At 47.0% G+C, this 17,059-nt stretch overlaps 2 protein-coding genes across 2 annotated transcripts in view; one reads left to right on the plus strand and one right to left on the minus strand.

Annotated features, from left to right (window-relative positions):
* Positions 1-17,059, plus strand: part of MARF1 (meiosis regulator and mRNA stability factor 1) — a 539,974-nt gene that overhangs the window by 78,524 nt on the left and 444,391 nt on the right. The window lies entirely within an intron of this gene.
* Positions 1-17,059, minus strand: part of BMERB1 (bMERB domain containing 1) — a 67,242-nt gene that overhangs the window by 4,660 nt on the left and 45,523 nt on the right. Inside the window, exon 3 of the mRNA XM_060260581.1 lies at positions 552-625. Within this exon, the coding sequence (XP_060116564.1) occupies positions 552-625 (74 nt within the window). The remainder of the gene's footprint in view (positions 1-551; positions 626-17,059) is intronic.

A 17,059-nucleotide genomic window follows, 5' to 3' on the forward strand; every position in this document is an offset into this window, starting at 1 on the left:
ACAGCTCTCGCAATAGTTGTCCTTGAACGGGCAGCTGCTGTGAGAGCTCTCTCAGCCCCACCCACCTCTGTTGTGGAAGAAGAAGATAAAAGAGATTGTAAGCCGCTCTGAAACTCTGATTCAGAGAGAAGGGCAGGGTATAAATCTGCAGTCTTTTTCTTCTTCTTTTTGTATTTATACGTGCTTGTGTGTGCATGTGTGTGTGTGTATGAGCACCTGGAAGTTATGGCGACCTCTGGTGACTGACCCCTACTGGGGACCTAGGGGATATTCATGGAGGTGGTTGAATAAAGCCTGCCCCTGCCTCCTGACTGCTAGTATTCCAAGGAGGTCTCCCATCCAAGCAATTGTCATGGTCAACTCTGCTTAGCTTTTGAGATCTAATTGGGCTTGCATAGCTATCAAGGGCAGGCATATATGGAAGTTTTTGTTTTGGCCACTGTGAGCTGGTAGTTGGGCCTTCTGTCATGATGGGGTGTTCAGGGCTCTTTAGTTTTAGTCAGTTTTACTATTTTTTGCAGTGCTTGCCACATTTGCTTTTAAACAATTACCTGGAGTTGCTACTAAGTTCTGCAGCTCTTTCTTAAGACTCATGATGTCCTTGCACAACTGAATGTCATCCATCCTACAGAAACAGGGAGAAAAAACCGGACTGTAATACGTGTTCATTAATTCTTTTTCCAGAACTGATTAATGGGATTCATTTACCTACTGCAGCAAGCTCTTTTTTTTATTTTGAGTTCCACTTGGCTGCAAGGAAGATCCTAATGTGATACCTTTCCCTGAGAATTTCTTTCGTGGAGAAGTCTTCCAAAGAGGCTGCAAAGTATATTAATCATAAAATGCTCAAAACCCAACAACAATAGACTTTCTATCTAATTTTTAAAAAAGTAATAAATATTCTAAAATGCAAAGTTTAAAAAAAAAACTGGGTTAGACTGTGTAGGTATTTCCCAAAAGAATCTCTTGCATTGGCTGAAAACACCCTATACCAGAAGAGGTTTCACATGACAGAGGCTAAACTGGACACTTGAATCCTTAGATCAGGGGTGTCAACGTGCAGCCTGGGGGCCAAATCAGGCCCCTGAAGAAGAAGAAGAAGAATTGCAGATTTATATCCCGCCCTTCTCCCTGAATCAGAGACTCAGAGCGGCTTACAATCTCCTTTACCTTCTTCCCCCACAACAGACACCCTGTGAGGTGGATGGGGCTGAGAGGACTGTCACAGCAGCTGCCCTTTCAAGGACAACCTCTGCCAGAGCTATGGCTGACCCAAGGCCATTCCAGCAGGTGCAAGTGGAGGAGTGGGGAATCAAACCCGGTTCTCCCAGATAAGAGTCCGCACACTTAACCACTACACCAAACTGGCTCTCCTTGGAGGGCTCCTATAAGGCCCCCTGGCAACTAGATGTCATCTGCTTCCTTCTCCTCTTGCTTCCTTCTGCATAACAGCTTGCTTTGCAAGGCTTGCTCAATCGCACAGGAGCTACAGAGCAAAGCCTCTATTTTTGCATTGGCGGAGGCTCATCGCCTTGGGGAGGAAGGGAGGGTGGGAGATGGAGCTTGTTTTGCCAGATTCTCTCAATTGCACAGCAAAGCTACTGAGCCAAGCCTTTCTTCCTTCTATTGGCTGAGGCTCCTCTCCCTCCCAGTTCCCTGGATCTCATGGGAGAGGTGCAAAGAAAGCACCTTTAAGACCAAGGAGTACTAATATGTTAAGCATGATTTATTTTAGTTTTTTTTTTTAAGTAATTGTGTTTTTCTTTATAAAGTTTATATCTCTGCTACCTGGCATTACATTTGATGACACACATGGCCCGGCCTGGCAATGTCTCATTTATGGCTCAACATTAGAAAGAACTTCCTGACCATTAGGGCGGTTCCTCAGTGGAATAGGCTTCTTCGGGAGGTGGTGTGCTCTCCTTCCTTGGAGGTTTTTAAACAGAGGCTAGATGGCCATCTGACAGCAATGAGGATCCTGTGAATTTAGGGGGAGGTGTTTGTGAGTTTCCTGCATTGTGCAGGGGGTTGGACTAGATGACCCTAGAGGTCCCTTCCAACTCTATGATTCTATGTCAGATCTGGCCCTCATAATAAAAGAGATCGACAACCCTGCCTTAGATCTTCTCTGCTCTCTCACTTACGGTTGCCAATCCCCAGGTGTGATATAATAGACGCATTTTGTGTTTCCCACTTCATCAGTACTTAAGAGAAGCCATGTTGGATCAGGCCAATGGCCCATCCAGTCCAACACTCTGTGGCACACAGTGGCCAATATATGTGTGTGTGTATATACATATATACACATACACACACACACACACACACACACACATATATATATATATATATATATATATATATATACACTGTGGCTAATAGCCACTGATGGACCTCTGCTCCATATTTTTATCCAATCCCCTCTTAAAGCTGGCTATGCTTGTAGCTGCCACTACATCCTGTGGCAGTGAATTCCACATGTTAATCACCCTTTGGGTGAAGAAGTACTGCCTTTTATCCATTTTAACCTGACTGCTCAGCAATTTCATTGAATGCCCACGAGTTCTTGTATTGTGAGAAAGGGAGAAAAGGACTTCTTTCTCTACTTTCTCCATCCCATGCATAATCTTGTAAACCTCTATCATGTCACCCCACAGCTGACGTTTCTCCAAGCTAAAGAGCCCCGAGCGTTTTAACCTTTCTTTACAGGGAAACCCTTTAATCATTCTAGTTGCCCATTTCTGCACTTTTTCCAGTGCTATAATATCCTTTTTGAGGTGCGGTGAACAGACTTGTACACAGTATTCCAAATGATATCTGATATTATGATATCTTCCACTTGTGCTGTATAATACAAGGGAGTGAGCCAGTTCCTTTCAATAGAAGCCTAGCAAAGCCTTCAACTCCATTGCTGGCCCAAAGCTCTTCATGCAGATTGGATACAAACACTGAGGCTTCATAAAGGCACCACCTTGAAAATACAAATAACCAAACTCTAACACAGGTTGTAAAAAGTTTGGTAGTTATTCATATCACAGAGGTTGTTTTTGTTGTTTGCATTTATCCTCCCTGTGATTCCCCTGTTGTTCCTACAATCCCCAGGCGGGGGCAGGGGACCCCCTGGTTTGGAGGCCCTCCCCCCACTTCAGGATCATCAGAAAGTGTGTGTGGGGGGGGGGGAATGTCTACCGGGCACTCCATTTAGGGTTGCGAAGTCCAATTCGAGAAATATCTGGGGACTTTGGGGGTGGAGCCAGGAGAATTTGGAGGTGGAGCCAGGAGCAAGGGAGTGGCAAGCACAACTGAACTCCAAAGGGAGTTCTGGCCATCACCTTTAAAGGGACCATGTTCCTCTTAAATGCCTTCCATTTGGAATAACGAAGGATAGGGGCACCTTCTTTTGGGGCTCATAGAATTGGACCCCCTGGTCCAATCTTTTTGAAACTTGGGAGGTATTTTGGGGAGAGGCACTAGATGCTATACTAAAAATGTGGTGCCTCTACCCCAAAAAAACAGCACCCCCAGATACCCGCGGATCAATTCTCCATTATTTTCTATGGGAATAAATCTCCATAGGGAATAATAGAGTTCCCAGCAGACATTTCCCTCCCCTCCCCCCGCTTTCTGGCGACCCTGAAGCGGGGGGAGGTTCTCCAAAACGGGGGATCCCCTGCCCCCACCTGGGGATTCGCAACCCTAACTCCATTATTCCCTACAGAGATCGATTCCCATAGGGTATAATGGAGAATTGATCCATGGGTATCTGGGCCTATGGGGGGGGGCAAGGGTGTGACAAGCAGAATTGAACTCCAAGGGAGTTCTGGCCATCACATTTAAAGGGACAGCACACCTTTTAAAATGCCTGGGGGAGAGGGGAAGTCTGTAAAACCGGGGGATCTCGCACTGGGAGCTGGGGATTGTGTACTTTCTACACATGAAGGATTTTTCCTCATTGGATTTTATTTAGTTGGATCCAGGGCTTTTTTTTAAGCAGGAGCTCCTTTGCCTATTAGGTCACACACCCCTGATGTAGCCAATCCTCCAAGAGCTTACAGTAGGCCCTTTAAGAAGAGCCCTGTAAGCTCCAGGAGGATTGGCTACATCAGGGGTGTGTGGCTTAATAGGCAAAGGAGTTCCTGCTACAAAAAAAAGCCCTGATTGGGTCCCTGACTGTGCGGGCTTTGTATGGCATACGCACACATAAAGCTTATTTTATATGTTGTGTGATTATCCAATCTGGGGACGTTATGTATTTTGTTTCCCTATGTTTGTTACATATTAAGGTTGAATGATATATTTCTCACTATAAATCATACTTATATTTTCAACATCATTTTTGTTTCTATTCCTTTATGATCCTTAATATCCTTGAGGCACTGGTTCATGGTTGTTTTTCTTTGCATAGCTATTACCGTGTCTCGCGGTTGTTTGTTGCTCTTCATTTGCCACAGCAGGGAGAGCTATGTGGAGAATCATTGCTGTATGAAAGCAGTGACTTAAATTTCTTACCAGCACTAGGGTTCCAGGTCCAACTCAAGAAATATCTGGGGACTTTGGGGGTGGGAAGACTTTGGGAGTGGGGCCAGGAGCAAGGTTGTGACAAGCATAACTGAACTCCAAAGGGAGTTCTGGCCATCACATGCCCAAAGTCTTCCACAGATATTTCTTGAATTAGACTTGGCAACCCTAACACTAACCAGTACTTTTGAGGATTGGAGCGGGGGCTCAATACAAAAAATGGGAGCACTTTTCTTTACCAGTCCTCCATACTGGCTTACATTCACCCCTTTAGAGGTGGTATTTGAACCTGGGATCTCTTGGATCACTCTTATTAACTATTCTGCATCACCTTATTCTAATTTTTTAATTATTATTATTTCCAGAGCAAGCTTAGTGTATCTCCATATGCCAGCACTATTGCTGCGCAAGGGAAACTTGTTTTAGTTATTTGGGGAGGCAGGGTTGAAAGGGCGAACAGAACACAAAAGTGCACTCTAATTGGAAACAGCTAGAGCGGGACAGAGACTAATTAAGATCTCTGGCCAACTAATAAGAATGGGAGTCTGGCCTGGAATGAGTTTCATTATTAGAGATGCAGAGTCAGGCCTCTACATGCTCAGCTACACGAGCTCTAATTGCTCTTGTGGTCATGAAGCTGCAAATGTGGCCACTCGTATTAAGTGGCCTCAAAAGCAGCCTCTGGAGGGCCGGCATGGCTGCCAGAGATTGTAGCTGCCGGGTCTGCTGCTGGGGCCAGAGGTCAGCAGTGCTTGCAGGGTCAGATTCAGGCTTGGTGTTGCATACTTGGAGTATCTTTTCAACCTGTAACCCTGGGGTGGCCAAACTTGCTGAACGTAAGAGCCACACAGAATAAACGTCAGATGTTTGAGAGCTGCAAGACATGAACAAATATTGCACACATGACTAGAGCTGCCAAGTTCCCGGGCCAGGTGTAGGTTCTCCTGCCCTGGAGGTTCCCAACCCGCCAGCTGTGAAGGGGGATCCTCCTCTGATGTCATTGCGCCAGCAACGTTGCATGCCAGCTGCTCTAGGAGAGCCCACTCTTCCAAGCAGCCAAGCACCCTCCCGAGCAGCCAGTGGAATGAAAATTAAGTTGAGATCTCAGTTCTTGTTTGTCACGGAACGTGGTGTACGCAATTCTGTGTGGCTGTCCAAGAATTTACATAGGCAACACTACTAGACAAATAAGGGTCTGGATCCTGGAGCACCAGTCTCAGGTTCTCAAAAATATAGAGGCTCCTCTCATGGAAAATTATGTATCTGTAAACCATACTGATAGGGACATGAGGTTTTGTATCCTATATAAATATCAAGGGACCTACAAAACTCATAGTGAAATTCAAAGGATATTATTCAGGGAAGAAGCTGCCCTGATTTTTAAAATGAATGCGTTGGAACCTACAGGTTTAAATTCAGCCCTGGATTTATCTTGCTTCTTATAATATAAAGCTATTTTGGTATTTATTTTTCAGTATTGATTAAAGTAAGTGGTACATAACAATAAGGCTCGGGTTCCCAGCCCTTAGGTTGGAATGTCGCTTTAAGAACGTTTTACCAGCTGTTTCCAATTTGTAAAGATAAAGGGAAGATCCTTTGAGGTTTTCTCCAGAGCTAGTGTCACAGGAATATGGTATGCTGGTGAGCTGTGATGCCCTGGATGAATTGTATGAAGTGTTGAAATATATGTTAGAATGATGCATTGTGTTGGTTACAGATAAGTGGAATACGTCTCTCAGATGAAGACACTTGAAACAGTATTACAGGCTTTACTGTTAGAGGCTGATGACTATCCACTATATATCAAACTTCTTTAAAGGATGAAAGTCTAAAGCAACGTCTTAAAATCATAAATTCTTTTTTGAAAAACAAGAACCATCTGCAATTGCAACATGGTCGACACTGGCACTTTATTTGTCCCACGGAGTCGGGTGAATAGTCTTCAAGCGTCTTAAATCGGCAATGGACATGATTAACTGCAAGCGCTTTTGAAAATTTATTCTCTGCACTTTACACATTGTATTCATGAATTCGTGATAATATGCAATAATATGTGATGCTGTAGTGTTTAAAAATTAATTACAATTTTGAAGTAATTTTAATTATTCATTTGTTATTTTCCACAGGTTTTTTTGTTGTGTAAGTCACTTTGTCCTGTGGAACGCTAGGCTTTTCTATACTCCATTTTCTCCAGGGGAGCTGAACTCTGTCAGCTGGAGATCAGTTGTGAAAGTGGGAGATCTCCAGGCCCCAACTGGAAGCTGGCAAGCTATTTTTGAGGTCCTGTATGTCAGCGAAGGGGCATTGAAGTTCCAACAATGAACAGGCTTAGCTTTGTTGAAAACAAAGTTTCCTTTTATTGATTACAGCAATGCATTTCACTACGCAAGTTCGTTGATACTAATAATGAGAGAGGTGCAAGCATGAGCATATATTAGGGGTCCCAAATCCCCCGGTAGGCCTGGAGACTCCCGATTTGGAGCCTCCTCCCCCCGCTGGCCATAAAAGGGAAAGCGGGGGGGGAGGGGAGGAGGAGAACGGCAGCCCTTCGCACCCAGCCCCGATCGCAGCAGCCAGAGCTCTTCGGTTTTCTCAGGCTGCTTCCCGCCCCCAGTCAGCTGGCCGGTGAAGGGAGGGGAGCCCAGCCACGCCCCCAAAGGACCATGTGCCTTTGCACCTCCGGAGGTGAGTGAGTTCTGTCTCCTGCATCAGATTTCCCAGAAAGGGGGGGGGCGGGGGGGAGGGGGGTGGAGAGGGAAACGTCTTCTCATAGGGTATAATGGGGAATTGATCTGGAGGTTTCAGGGGCTCTGGGGGAGCTGTTTTTTGAGGTAGAGGCACCAAATTTTCAATATAGTATCTAGTGCCTCTCCCCAAAGTATCCCCCAAATTTCAAAACGATTGGACCAGGGGGTCCAATTCTATGAGCCCCAAAAGAAGGTGCCCTTATCCTTCATTATTTCCTATGGAAGGAAGACATTTAAAAAGGTGTGCTGTCCCTTTAAATGTGATGGCCAGAACTCTCTTGGAATTCAATTATGCTTGTCACACTCTTGTTCCTGGCTCCGCCCCAAAGTCTCCTGGCTCCACCCCCAAAGTCCCCAGATATTTCTTGAATTGGACTTGGCAACCCTAGCATATATGGATACACATCAAAGCATAAAGGTTTTAAATCGTTTCCCATAATAAAACTGGGCTTCTCGGGTGAGAATAGCCAGGGCACCTATCTGATATCTCCCACCTACATAAACTGCCTCTCCTCCCCTGCTGTGGCCTTGCTAGGTGCCTGGGAACCGGCTAGATGTTTTACACTTCAAAAGGCCTTTTGGCACCTCGGCTCCCCCCTCCCGGCCATTCTCCACATTCTTCTACAATACTGGGGTTAGTACAGCACAAGGCATAAGGTTAGTTACCAGTAAATAAACAGTGCAGGTAATAAAGTAAACTTCAATGTATACAAGCTGACACTGAGACCAAAAAGTACCATAGAAGCAATGCTTAATTGTGTGAAACTATATTAGTGTCAAGGCCAGAAGCCAAAATTCTGTTCTCAGTTATGTAAATCTGTTAGTAAATTTAGTTTAGTTAGCAAATATCAGATTCAAGTTTTTGGTATACTGCAGGGGTACCCAGACTGTGGCTCTTTCACACATATTGTGTGACTCTTAAAGCTCCCGGCATCCTGTGGGCTGGCTTCGAGAAGGTATTTGTCTCATTAAATCACTTTGCCAAGCCAACTGAGAGGGGGGGCCTAGAAAATGCATTTAAAGTTGTTTTCTTTCCACCTCCCTCTCCCTCCTTTATTTTCCATCCTTCCTTCCAGCTCTCAAATAGCTGACATTTATTCTATGTCACTAAGCAAGAGTCCTGTTATATCACATTGCTTGATATGTTTTATAGCTACCTAAGTCCATTCCTCAAATTGGTCCTAAAGAATGAATCATTTGACCTTTTGGATAATGGCTTTTCCCCCCTTCTGTGCCCTGGTATTGATCTTTTTTTCTTTCATCAGCCAGGTTGGCGTCCACTCTAGATGGGAACATCTTTGTTCCCGAAAATCTGTTAATGGGAACCTTAAACTGATGATGAAATGAGCATTCCAATTACTTCTGTTACCGACAGGGTTGCCAGGTCTGTGTTGGAGAAACTTTGGAGTGGATCCAGGAGAGGGTGGGGTTTGGGGAAGGGAGGGGCCTCAGCATGGTCCAATGCCATACAGTCCACTCTTCCAAGCAGCCATTTTCTCCAGGGGAGCTGATCTCTGCCAGCTGGAGACCAGTTGTAAAAGCGGGAGATCTCCAGGCCCCACCTGGCTGGCAGCCATAGTTGCTTAAGCAAAATCCTCCCATGAATCAGAAACTAGAGCTCTCCTGCAGTGTTACCTCTAAGCTGAGTTAGTGTGAGCTAGCTCAGTTTTTTGGCTTCCAGCTCACACATTTTTGTCTTAGCACAGGAAAAAAATAGCCCCAGAGTGAACTAATGTATGCAATAGCTCACAACTTGAAGGCCAGTAGGTCACAACTTGAAGGCCAGTAGGTCACAAAGTAGAATTTTTGCTCACAAGATTCCATGGCTTAGAGGGAACATTGCTGTCCTGCTTGTTCTATTGCATGAGCAGCCTTCACTAGCAAAATACCGGATATTGAAAATATTCTTTGTGCTGCTGGACAAGAGTCCCCCCCCCCCCCCCACTGCTGTCGTTAGATTTAGCCTCTGTGATTCAGCCCACAGAATGTCTTTATTGCTTCCAAATGAATCATACTTTTAAAGGGCAAGAGGAAGGCTATTTTCACTCCGATGACTGCCCATTCTTCCTCCTTGCCCCAAGCTTTGACAAGTACAGCCTTTGTCCAGTAGCTGTTAAATGGGAAGTATCTAGATATTTGGAGGCGCCAAGGATTGAACTGGTGACATTCTGCATGCCAAGCAGATAGTCTCCCATGGAACCTGGAGATGGCAGAGTTTGGGGAGGGGATAAGTATAATGCCACTGAGACTGCAGACTCTAATCCGTCACAAATTGGAAGCTATAGTTCGTTCACAGGGCTGTCAAAGACCTAGAGCCGGGGACAGACTGATGAAGTGAGTGTGTACATCCTATGTTAATAGCTGTATACTGTGGCTCCGTGACAAGAAATTTTATTGTGAGAAAAAGAGAGTGGAGGAAGATTGCGAAACTGCCACGAAGGTCTAGATTTGGCGAGTACTCTCCAATCCAATCCAATCCAATCCAACCACACCTTTATTGGCATAACGAAAAGAAATATACAGAAACTTGTCAACCAAACAACAGTCAGATATGTCTGTTCAAAGCATAAAAGGCTAAACTAAGATTAAAATAAAACCTGCTTAGAATAATTTTTAACAATTTCAGCCAAGAATTTGGCAACAGCTTTTGTGATATCGATTATCTTTTAATAGGAAATGGCAATCAATCCTATTTTCTTGAATGTAGGACGGTAAGGAAAGACTATCCAACAGAACCTTCCGGAGATTAGTGTACAGTTGGCAGTTCAATAAGATATGCTGGATGGAATCCGGTGAGCTTGACCCGCATAGACAATGTCTCTCGCTAAAGGGGACTTGAAGAAATCTCCCACAGAGAACACTGGAGGGAAATGCATTCATCCTAGCCAGCATAACAGCTCTCTGATGTTGCGGATTATCTAGTTCAGACAAATATTTGGGCATTTTCTTGGCCGTCTGATCAAGCCCAAGTGAGGCAGGAGAGTAAGTATAAAATTGGACAGGTCACAGTTTATGAGATTCTAAGATTCTCTTTTTGATAAATCTAAAATTATAAGATTCAACAGTACTCTCATCTTCCCTGAAGTTTATTTTTCTCCTGGAAAAATAAACCACAGGATTGTGGAAGCTGTTACTGGAAGCTATTACTCACAGACTTATCGAGATGCACTGACTGAAATTTGTGTGTATAATTCGGCCCCTACAGCCAAGCCTCGGCAGCGGCTACAGGCCGGGGGCTGTTCTTTGCCTGCCCGGCCAGATCGGGAGGCGGAGGCTCAAGCCCGGGCATCCAGGACCTGCTCGGGGGCAGAGCATCAGGGCTATATTAGCCCCAGCCCTGCCCCCTCTGACACAGTTTGCCCGGAGCTCTCAGCCCACCCTGCAGCAGTACAGGTTATACCGGTTGCCTTATTAGGGGCTAGGTAGGAATTTTTTCACTCCCACTGGATTGGCCTGAATGGGTGTGTTTTTCGTCTACTTTGTACTGCTTGATAGTTAGATAACGGTAGATTAAGTTGGGTGGTTACTGATTCGATCGCTTGGCAGGAAGAGGAATGGGCTGTAGAATGCATTAGGTGAGCACCCCAGGCGCTGCACCAGTTTGAGTGCGTGTGGTCTGCACAAGCAGCAGATGGACTTCACGGCTCAATGTGGTGAAGGCAGACCACAATGGAGCCTTCGCGTGGTTGGATCTCTCTTGACAGATTGATGCTGCCCCGTGGTAGGTGAGTTAGGCCTGGCCAGCCTGGCACCAGCCATAATGTATTGGCTTGTGCCGGGGGCAGGGTTGCTCGCCCTGTACAGGACAGGGCAGGGTCGGGGAATTGACCCAAGGGCTTGTCCCGTCCTGCTCTCAGCCCCTTGCCATCTTAGTTGGTCTAGTTATGTTTAATAAAGTGGCTCTGTTTTACTCCAACATGCTTGTCCGCCTCTTTATTCCGTCTGGTTGGGCAATGAGATTTTTGTAAATATTCTAGTAAGATACTTTCAGGGATGGGATTCTAGCAGGAGGTCCTTTGCATATTAGGGCACACACCCCTGATGTAGCCAATCCTCCAAGAACTTAAAAGGCTCTTTTTTGTAAGTTCTTGAAGGATTGGTTACATGGGGGGGGGTGCCCTAATATGCAAAGGAGCTCCTGCTAGAATTCTACCCCTGGATACTATGCTTATCATCAATGTTCCCTCTAAGCTGCAGAGTCTTGTGAGCAAAAATTCTACTTTGTGAGCTACTGGCATTAAAGTTGTGAGCTCCTGAATAAATTATTGTGCTCTGGGGTCATTTTTCTTGAGCTAAGACAAAAATATGTGAGCTGGAGGCTAAAAATCTGTGAGCTAGCTCACACTAACTCACCTTAGAGGGAACACTTCTTATCATATCTAAATATTGTTTATTTTGGTGAGTGTGCGTTTATTATATTTATGTGTACCCCGAAACTGTTATTTTCTCCAGGGAAGCTGATCTCTGCCAGTTGAAGACCAGCTGAAAAAGAAAGAGGCTGGCAATCCTCTGCTTAAAAGACCCGAAGTGTGGTTTGCCGGAGCAGATGTCAGGAGAGATGTCTAAGGGAAAAATAAGGGGGAACAGTTGGATGCAAAACTTTGCTTGTCAGATGGGCTCCGTCCCTTCAGTCTTCTGATCAGGGAGGGAGAAGCAGCAGGAAGCAGAGCTGCAGGCACAAACGCTGGTGAAATCAAAAGGGCAAGCTGGAAATGAGGAGCACACAGGCCGGGAGAAGGAAAAGCGGCGAATAAACTAAGGCAGACAGATGGCTCCCACTGTAGCCTTTCGTAAACCATTTTATTACAAATCCTTTGTGCTGTTTGGTAGAGAAAATATCAAGGGAAATGCATCGCTTCTACAGATTTTCCACTGACTCACTGTGTCTGTACAGAATTTAATAGCCAGGTATTTGTTTGATTGGGTGGCAGCAGGTGTGTTCTTTGTTCCAATCGCACGGTCATGCTGACATCTTTCCTTATCGTGTTGACAGGTTCTCATTTCCAGAAAGTGAGCCTAAACCGTGCTGTGAATCTGCTCCAAGCTCCTCATTGTAGGCTTGCCAATCCCCAGTTGGGGGCAGGGGATCCCCTGGTTTGGAGGTCCTCCCCCCCCCCCCAGTTCATGGTTATCAGAAAATGTGGAGGGGGCAATGTCTGATGAGCACTCCATTGTACCCTGTAGAGACTAGTTTCCTTAGGGTATAATGGGGTATTGGTTTGTGGGTATCTGGGGCCTTGGAAGAAGGTGTTTTTTGAGGTAGAGGCAACAAATTTTCAGCATAGCATCTGGTGCCTCTCCTAACCCCGCCCCCAAGTTTCAATTCCATCAGCCCCAAAATGCTGTAGCTGTACTGAGCAGGAGGCTGGAGTAGATGGCCTCCAAGTTCCCTTCTAGTCCTAGACTGCACCCTGGGTCTGCTATAGCAAAGGTGCATATTAATTCTGCATCAAGCCATTGATGTCAAACCCTTAATATTTCTGCTTTCATGCCCGGCTCAATAACATCAATGCCAGGTCTTCAAGGTGGGGCTCCCCCTGCTGGCCTGTTATGGGGTGGTAGATTGGAGGCCCCAAAATTGGGTGGGAAACCCACTCCTGGCAGGAACTTGGCAAGTCTACATCTTTCCCTATGCACACAAGCACTCTTCTAGTCAGATGAGTAGTTCTCCAATGCTTACCAATGTGGATCTTGCATTTTAAATAATAAAAGGCTTTCTATCCCTCCCCACGACTACAAAACAGCTATTAAAAAGTTGTATTTATATGATAAATCAAATCCCAATTTTTGCATGTGTCCATTCATTTCAAAATCAGCTGACTTAGAATCATAGAGTTGGAAGGGACCTCCAGGGCCATCCAGTCCAACCCCCTGCACAATGCAGGAAACTCACAGACACCTCCCCCCTAAATTCACAGGATCTTCATTGCTGTCAGATGGCCATCTAGCCTCTGTTTAAAAACCTCCAAGGAAGGAGAGCCCATCACTTCCCGAGGAATCGCTCTAACGGTCAGGAAGTGACAGCCCTCGGGACGATCGGATGAGGCTCTTTCGTTGTGGCAGCAGCGGCGGCTCCTGTTTTGGGGCGTGATGAAATGCTTGGCAGCGGCTTCCTGCAGGGTCCCTTGGGGTGGCGGAGAGCAGCTGAAGGCTCGGCGGTGGCCCTTTCCCTTGGCCGAGTGGTTTGCTGGGCTAGGGGTTGGCTGGGGGCTCTGACTGGGGGCTCTGGCTGGGGTTTTCTCTTTCCTGCCTGGGGTGGAGTGTTTCGGTTGTGCCTTGGGGTGGTCTGCTGGGGGCCCGCCTTTCAGTTCTTCTGTGGGGCCTGGGGTGGTCTGCCTTATCCCCTTTTCTTGGGGGGTATTTTGGAGCTAGGGTTGCCAAATCCAATTCAAGACTTTGGGGGTGGAGCCAGGAAATATTAGGGGTGGAGCCAAGATCAAGGCTGTGACAAGCATAATTGAATTTCAAAGGGAGTTCTGGCCATCACATTTAAAGGGACAGCACACCTTTTCAATGCCTTCCTTCCATAGGAAATAATGAAAGATAGGGGCACCTTCTTTCGGGGCTCATAGAATTGGACCCCCTGGTCCAATCTTTTTAAACTTGGGGGTTATTTTGGGGAGAGGCGCTAGATGCTATACTGAAAATTTGGTGCATCTACCCCCAAAAACAGCCCTCCCAGAGCCCCAGATACCTGCGGATCAATTCTCCATGATTTTCTATGGGAATAAATCTCCATAGGGAATAATAGAGTTCCCAGCAGACATTTCCCTCCCCTCCCCCCGCTTTCTGATGACCCTGAAGCGGGGGGAGGGTCTCCAAACCGGGGGATCCCCTGCCCCCACCTGGGGATTGGCAACCCTATTTGGAGCCTGGGGTGGTCCACCCTTTCCCCCTTTTTCTTGGGAAGCATTTGGGGTAGGCTTGAGTCCCTGGGGGGTGTTTGGTGCGACTTGGTTGCTGGGAACTGCCTTATTGAGTAAGGGGTGAGTCTGAGTCGGCCATTTTGAGTTCCTTCATTGAGAGGGGTGTCTTTGAATAGGGCAGCCATTTTAAGTCCCTTCTTTGTGAGGGAGGGTGGCTTTGGAGAGGCACTGGTGAGTGGCCATTTTAAGTCCCTTTCTTGGTGAAAGGGTAGCAGCCATTTTAGGAGGCATCTGTAAGTGGCCATTTTGTGAGAATGGCAGGAAGTAAAGGGCCGGGTAAGCCCAGGGGCAAGAAGCCAGCGCCTAAGGCACCCAAGGCTCCTGCTAAGAGGCCACCACCCCCGTCATCCTCCTCTAATGAGGAGGGTGATGTAGCGGTCGATGCTAATATTATAAGTAGGTTGAGGGCTTTGGAGCAGGCGTCAGGTATCCCTTCTCCAGGAGGGGTGGAAGGAGTTAAGGCCTCCAAGAAGGGTATGCAGGCTAATATTCTTACTAGGCTGTCTATTCTTGAGGGCAAGTCTGGTGGAGTCGTCCCTGGCAGGGATGTTGGCCCCAGCGGTCCTGATGTGGGTACGGTGGCAGCAGCTGGAACATCAGGAGTCTGTTTGCCATTGGTTCCTGCTGGATTTGGAGGTAGGTCTGGGGATAATTGGCAGCTTGGGGCTGGGGAACATGGGGGCCTGCCTTGGTGGCCGAGCAGGGTACTTCCGCTGCGAGTCCGGGGGTGCCTGCTTTCCTGGGAATGGGTTCATTCCCGAATTGGGTTTGGCCAAGCGGGCAAGGTGGTCCTTGTGGTTATCTGGGTGCAGGGCATCTTGGCACGGCAGGTTCCCTTATGGTAGCACCTTCTCCTTATGGGATGGTGCCTTTTACAGCCTTGCCCCTTGGGGATGTTGCCTTGCCATTAGGGGACCACTTGCTACCTGCAACCAAGGAGAAAATTCTGAAAGGCGAGTATGTGGATATTTTTTCTCTTCTCTTTTGAGAGTTAGAGAAAAAAGATGAGGAGTTGGATGAAAAAGAGGAGAAATTAAAAAAGCGTAAGGTAGAGTGGACCTGGTCAAATTGGCTTCCGGGGTTCTGTATTTATGCCGGGGTGATTGCCTGGGCGCAGCCATGGCAGACAGCTGCCCTTTTCTAATATTTGGATATAATTTATAAGGGCTACACAGCATTTAGTAGACCCGCCTGGTTGCAGTACGATCAGGAGTTTCGGATGAGGGCTGCCCTGTATCCGTCTCTTCAGTGGGATCATATCCATCAGCAGCTGTGGCTGCAGGTTATGTCCCCGGCTAGGCCTAACCTGGGTGATCGCTCTGATAGCGGTCACCTGGTGAGCCAGTCATCCACATCCTCTTCAGCTTCATCAGGCTCTCCCTGCGGTTCAGCAGGGCAGGTGGTTCAACCCCGCTTGCTCTGCTGGGAATTTGGCTCCCTTGGGGTGTGTAGCAGGAAGGCTTGCCAGTTCAAGCAGGAATGCCCCATGTGCAGTGGGTCCCACTCCTCTGATAGTTGCCCCAGAGCTTGTGGGCGTAAGAATGCAAAGAAACCGGGTGGGGGTGGAGGATCGTATCCGGCTAGAAAAGGGGCCCAGCCCGCTAAGGGCGGGACCTCTTAGGCATTGGCTGTCAAGGTATTCTCGAAAGGCTGATATTTGTTGGAAGGTTTTAAAGTTGGTTTTAGGATCCCTTTTCAGGGGCTTCGAGTCCCCTTTATGTCTGGGAACCTTAAGTCAGTTAACGGTTTGGAGCAGGTTGTTAGGGACAAGATTGCCAAGGAATTGGTGGAGGGTAGGATCTTGGGCCCCTTTTCACATCCCCCAGTGGGCACTCTTAGGGTTTCGCCATTGGGCGTGGTGCCAAAGAAGGTGCCTAGTGAATTTTGTTTGATTCACCATCTCTCCTGCCCTAGGGGGAAGTCTGTGAACGATCGGATTCCTGATGCTCTGTTAGGTATACCAGCTTCGACCAGGCTGTTGCCGTGGTGAAACGCTGCGGGGTGGGTGCAGAGTTGGCAAAATGCGATATTAAATCTGCATTTCACCTTTTGCCGGTACATCCCGATGATTTTGAGCTTTTGGGGTTTTCTTTTGAAGGCCATTTACATGGATAGAGCATTGCCAATGGGCTGCTCTGTGTCATGGGCTGTGCAGGAGAAAGTGGGTTTCCAGGATGTTGTTCATTATTTGGACGACTGCCTTTTTGTGGGTCCCAAGGGGACTGGGTGTTGCAGGCAGCTGCTGCCTGGCTTTCTGAGCTGGCGATGGAGCTTGGGGTCCCTTTGGCTCCAGAAAAAACGGAATGTCCGGCCCAAAAGCTGACCTTTTGGGGGATCGAGATTGATACTGTTGTGCAGAAGGTTACCTTGCTGGAGTTGCAGCAACTGGTTGGGCACCTCAACTTTGCGTGCAAAGTGGTTGCTCCGGGGAGGGCTTTTCTTAGAAGGCTCTGTGATGCTATGGCAGGGTTACGCTTGCCACAGCATAGAACTTGGGTTACCTGAAGCATGAGGGATGATTTGAGGGTTTGGCAGGAATTTTTGGAGTCCTTTAATGGAGTCTCTTTTTGGAGAGTAGACATGAGGCTTGAAGCTGAGCTCCAGGTCATGTCTGATGCTGCTGGGTCCTTGCGTTTTGGAGTCTATTTCCACGAACATTGGTGCACTGATAGTTGGCCAGACTCCTGGGGGCAGGTAGGTGTGAACCAAGATCTTACGTTTCTCGAGTTCTTTTCCATTTTAGTCGCGGTTTGGCTGTGGGGGAAGGATATGGCCAATCAAACAGTTCATTTTTGGTGTGATAATATGGCAGTAGCCCACGTCATTAATTCCCTTTCATCCAAATCCCGGCGGGTGATGAGGTTGGTG

The sequence above is a fragment of the Heteronotia binoei genome, chromosome 20 (genome assembly GCF_032191835.1).
Source record: "Heteronotia binoei isolate CCM8104 ecotype False Entrance Well chromosome 20, APGP_CSIRO_Hbin_v1, whole genome shotgun sequence".
Lineage (NCBI taxonomy): Eukaryota > Metazoa > Chordata > Lepidosauria > Squamata > Gekkonidae > Heteronotia > Heteronotia binoei.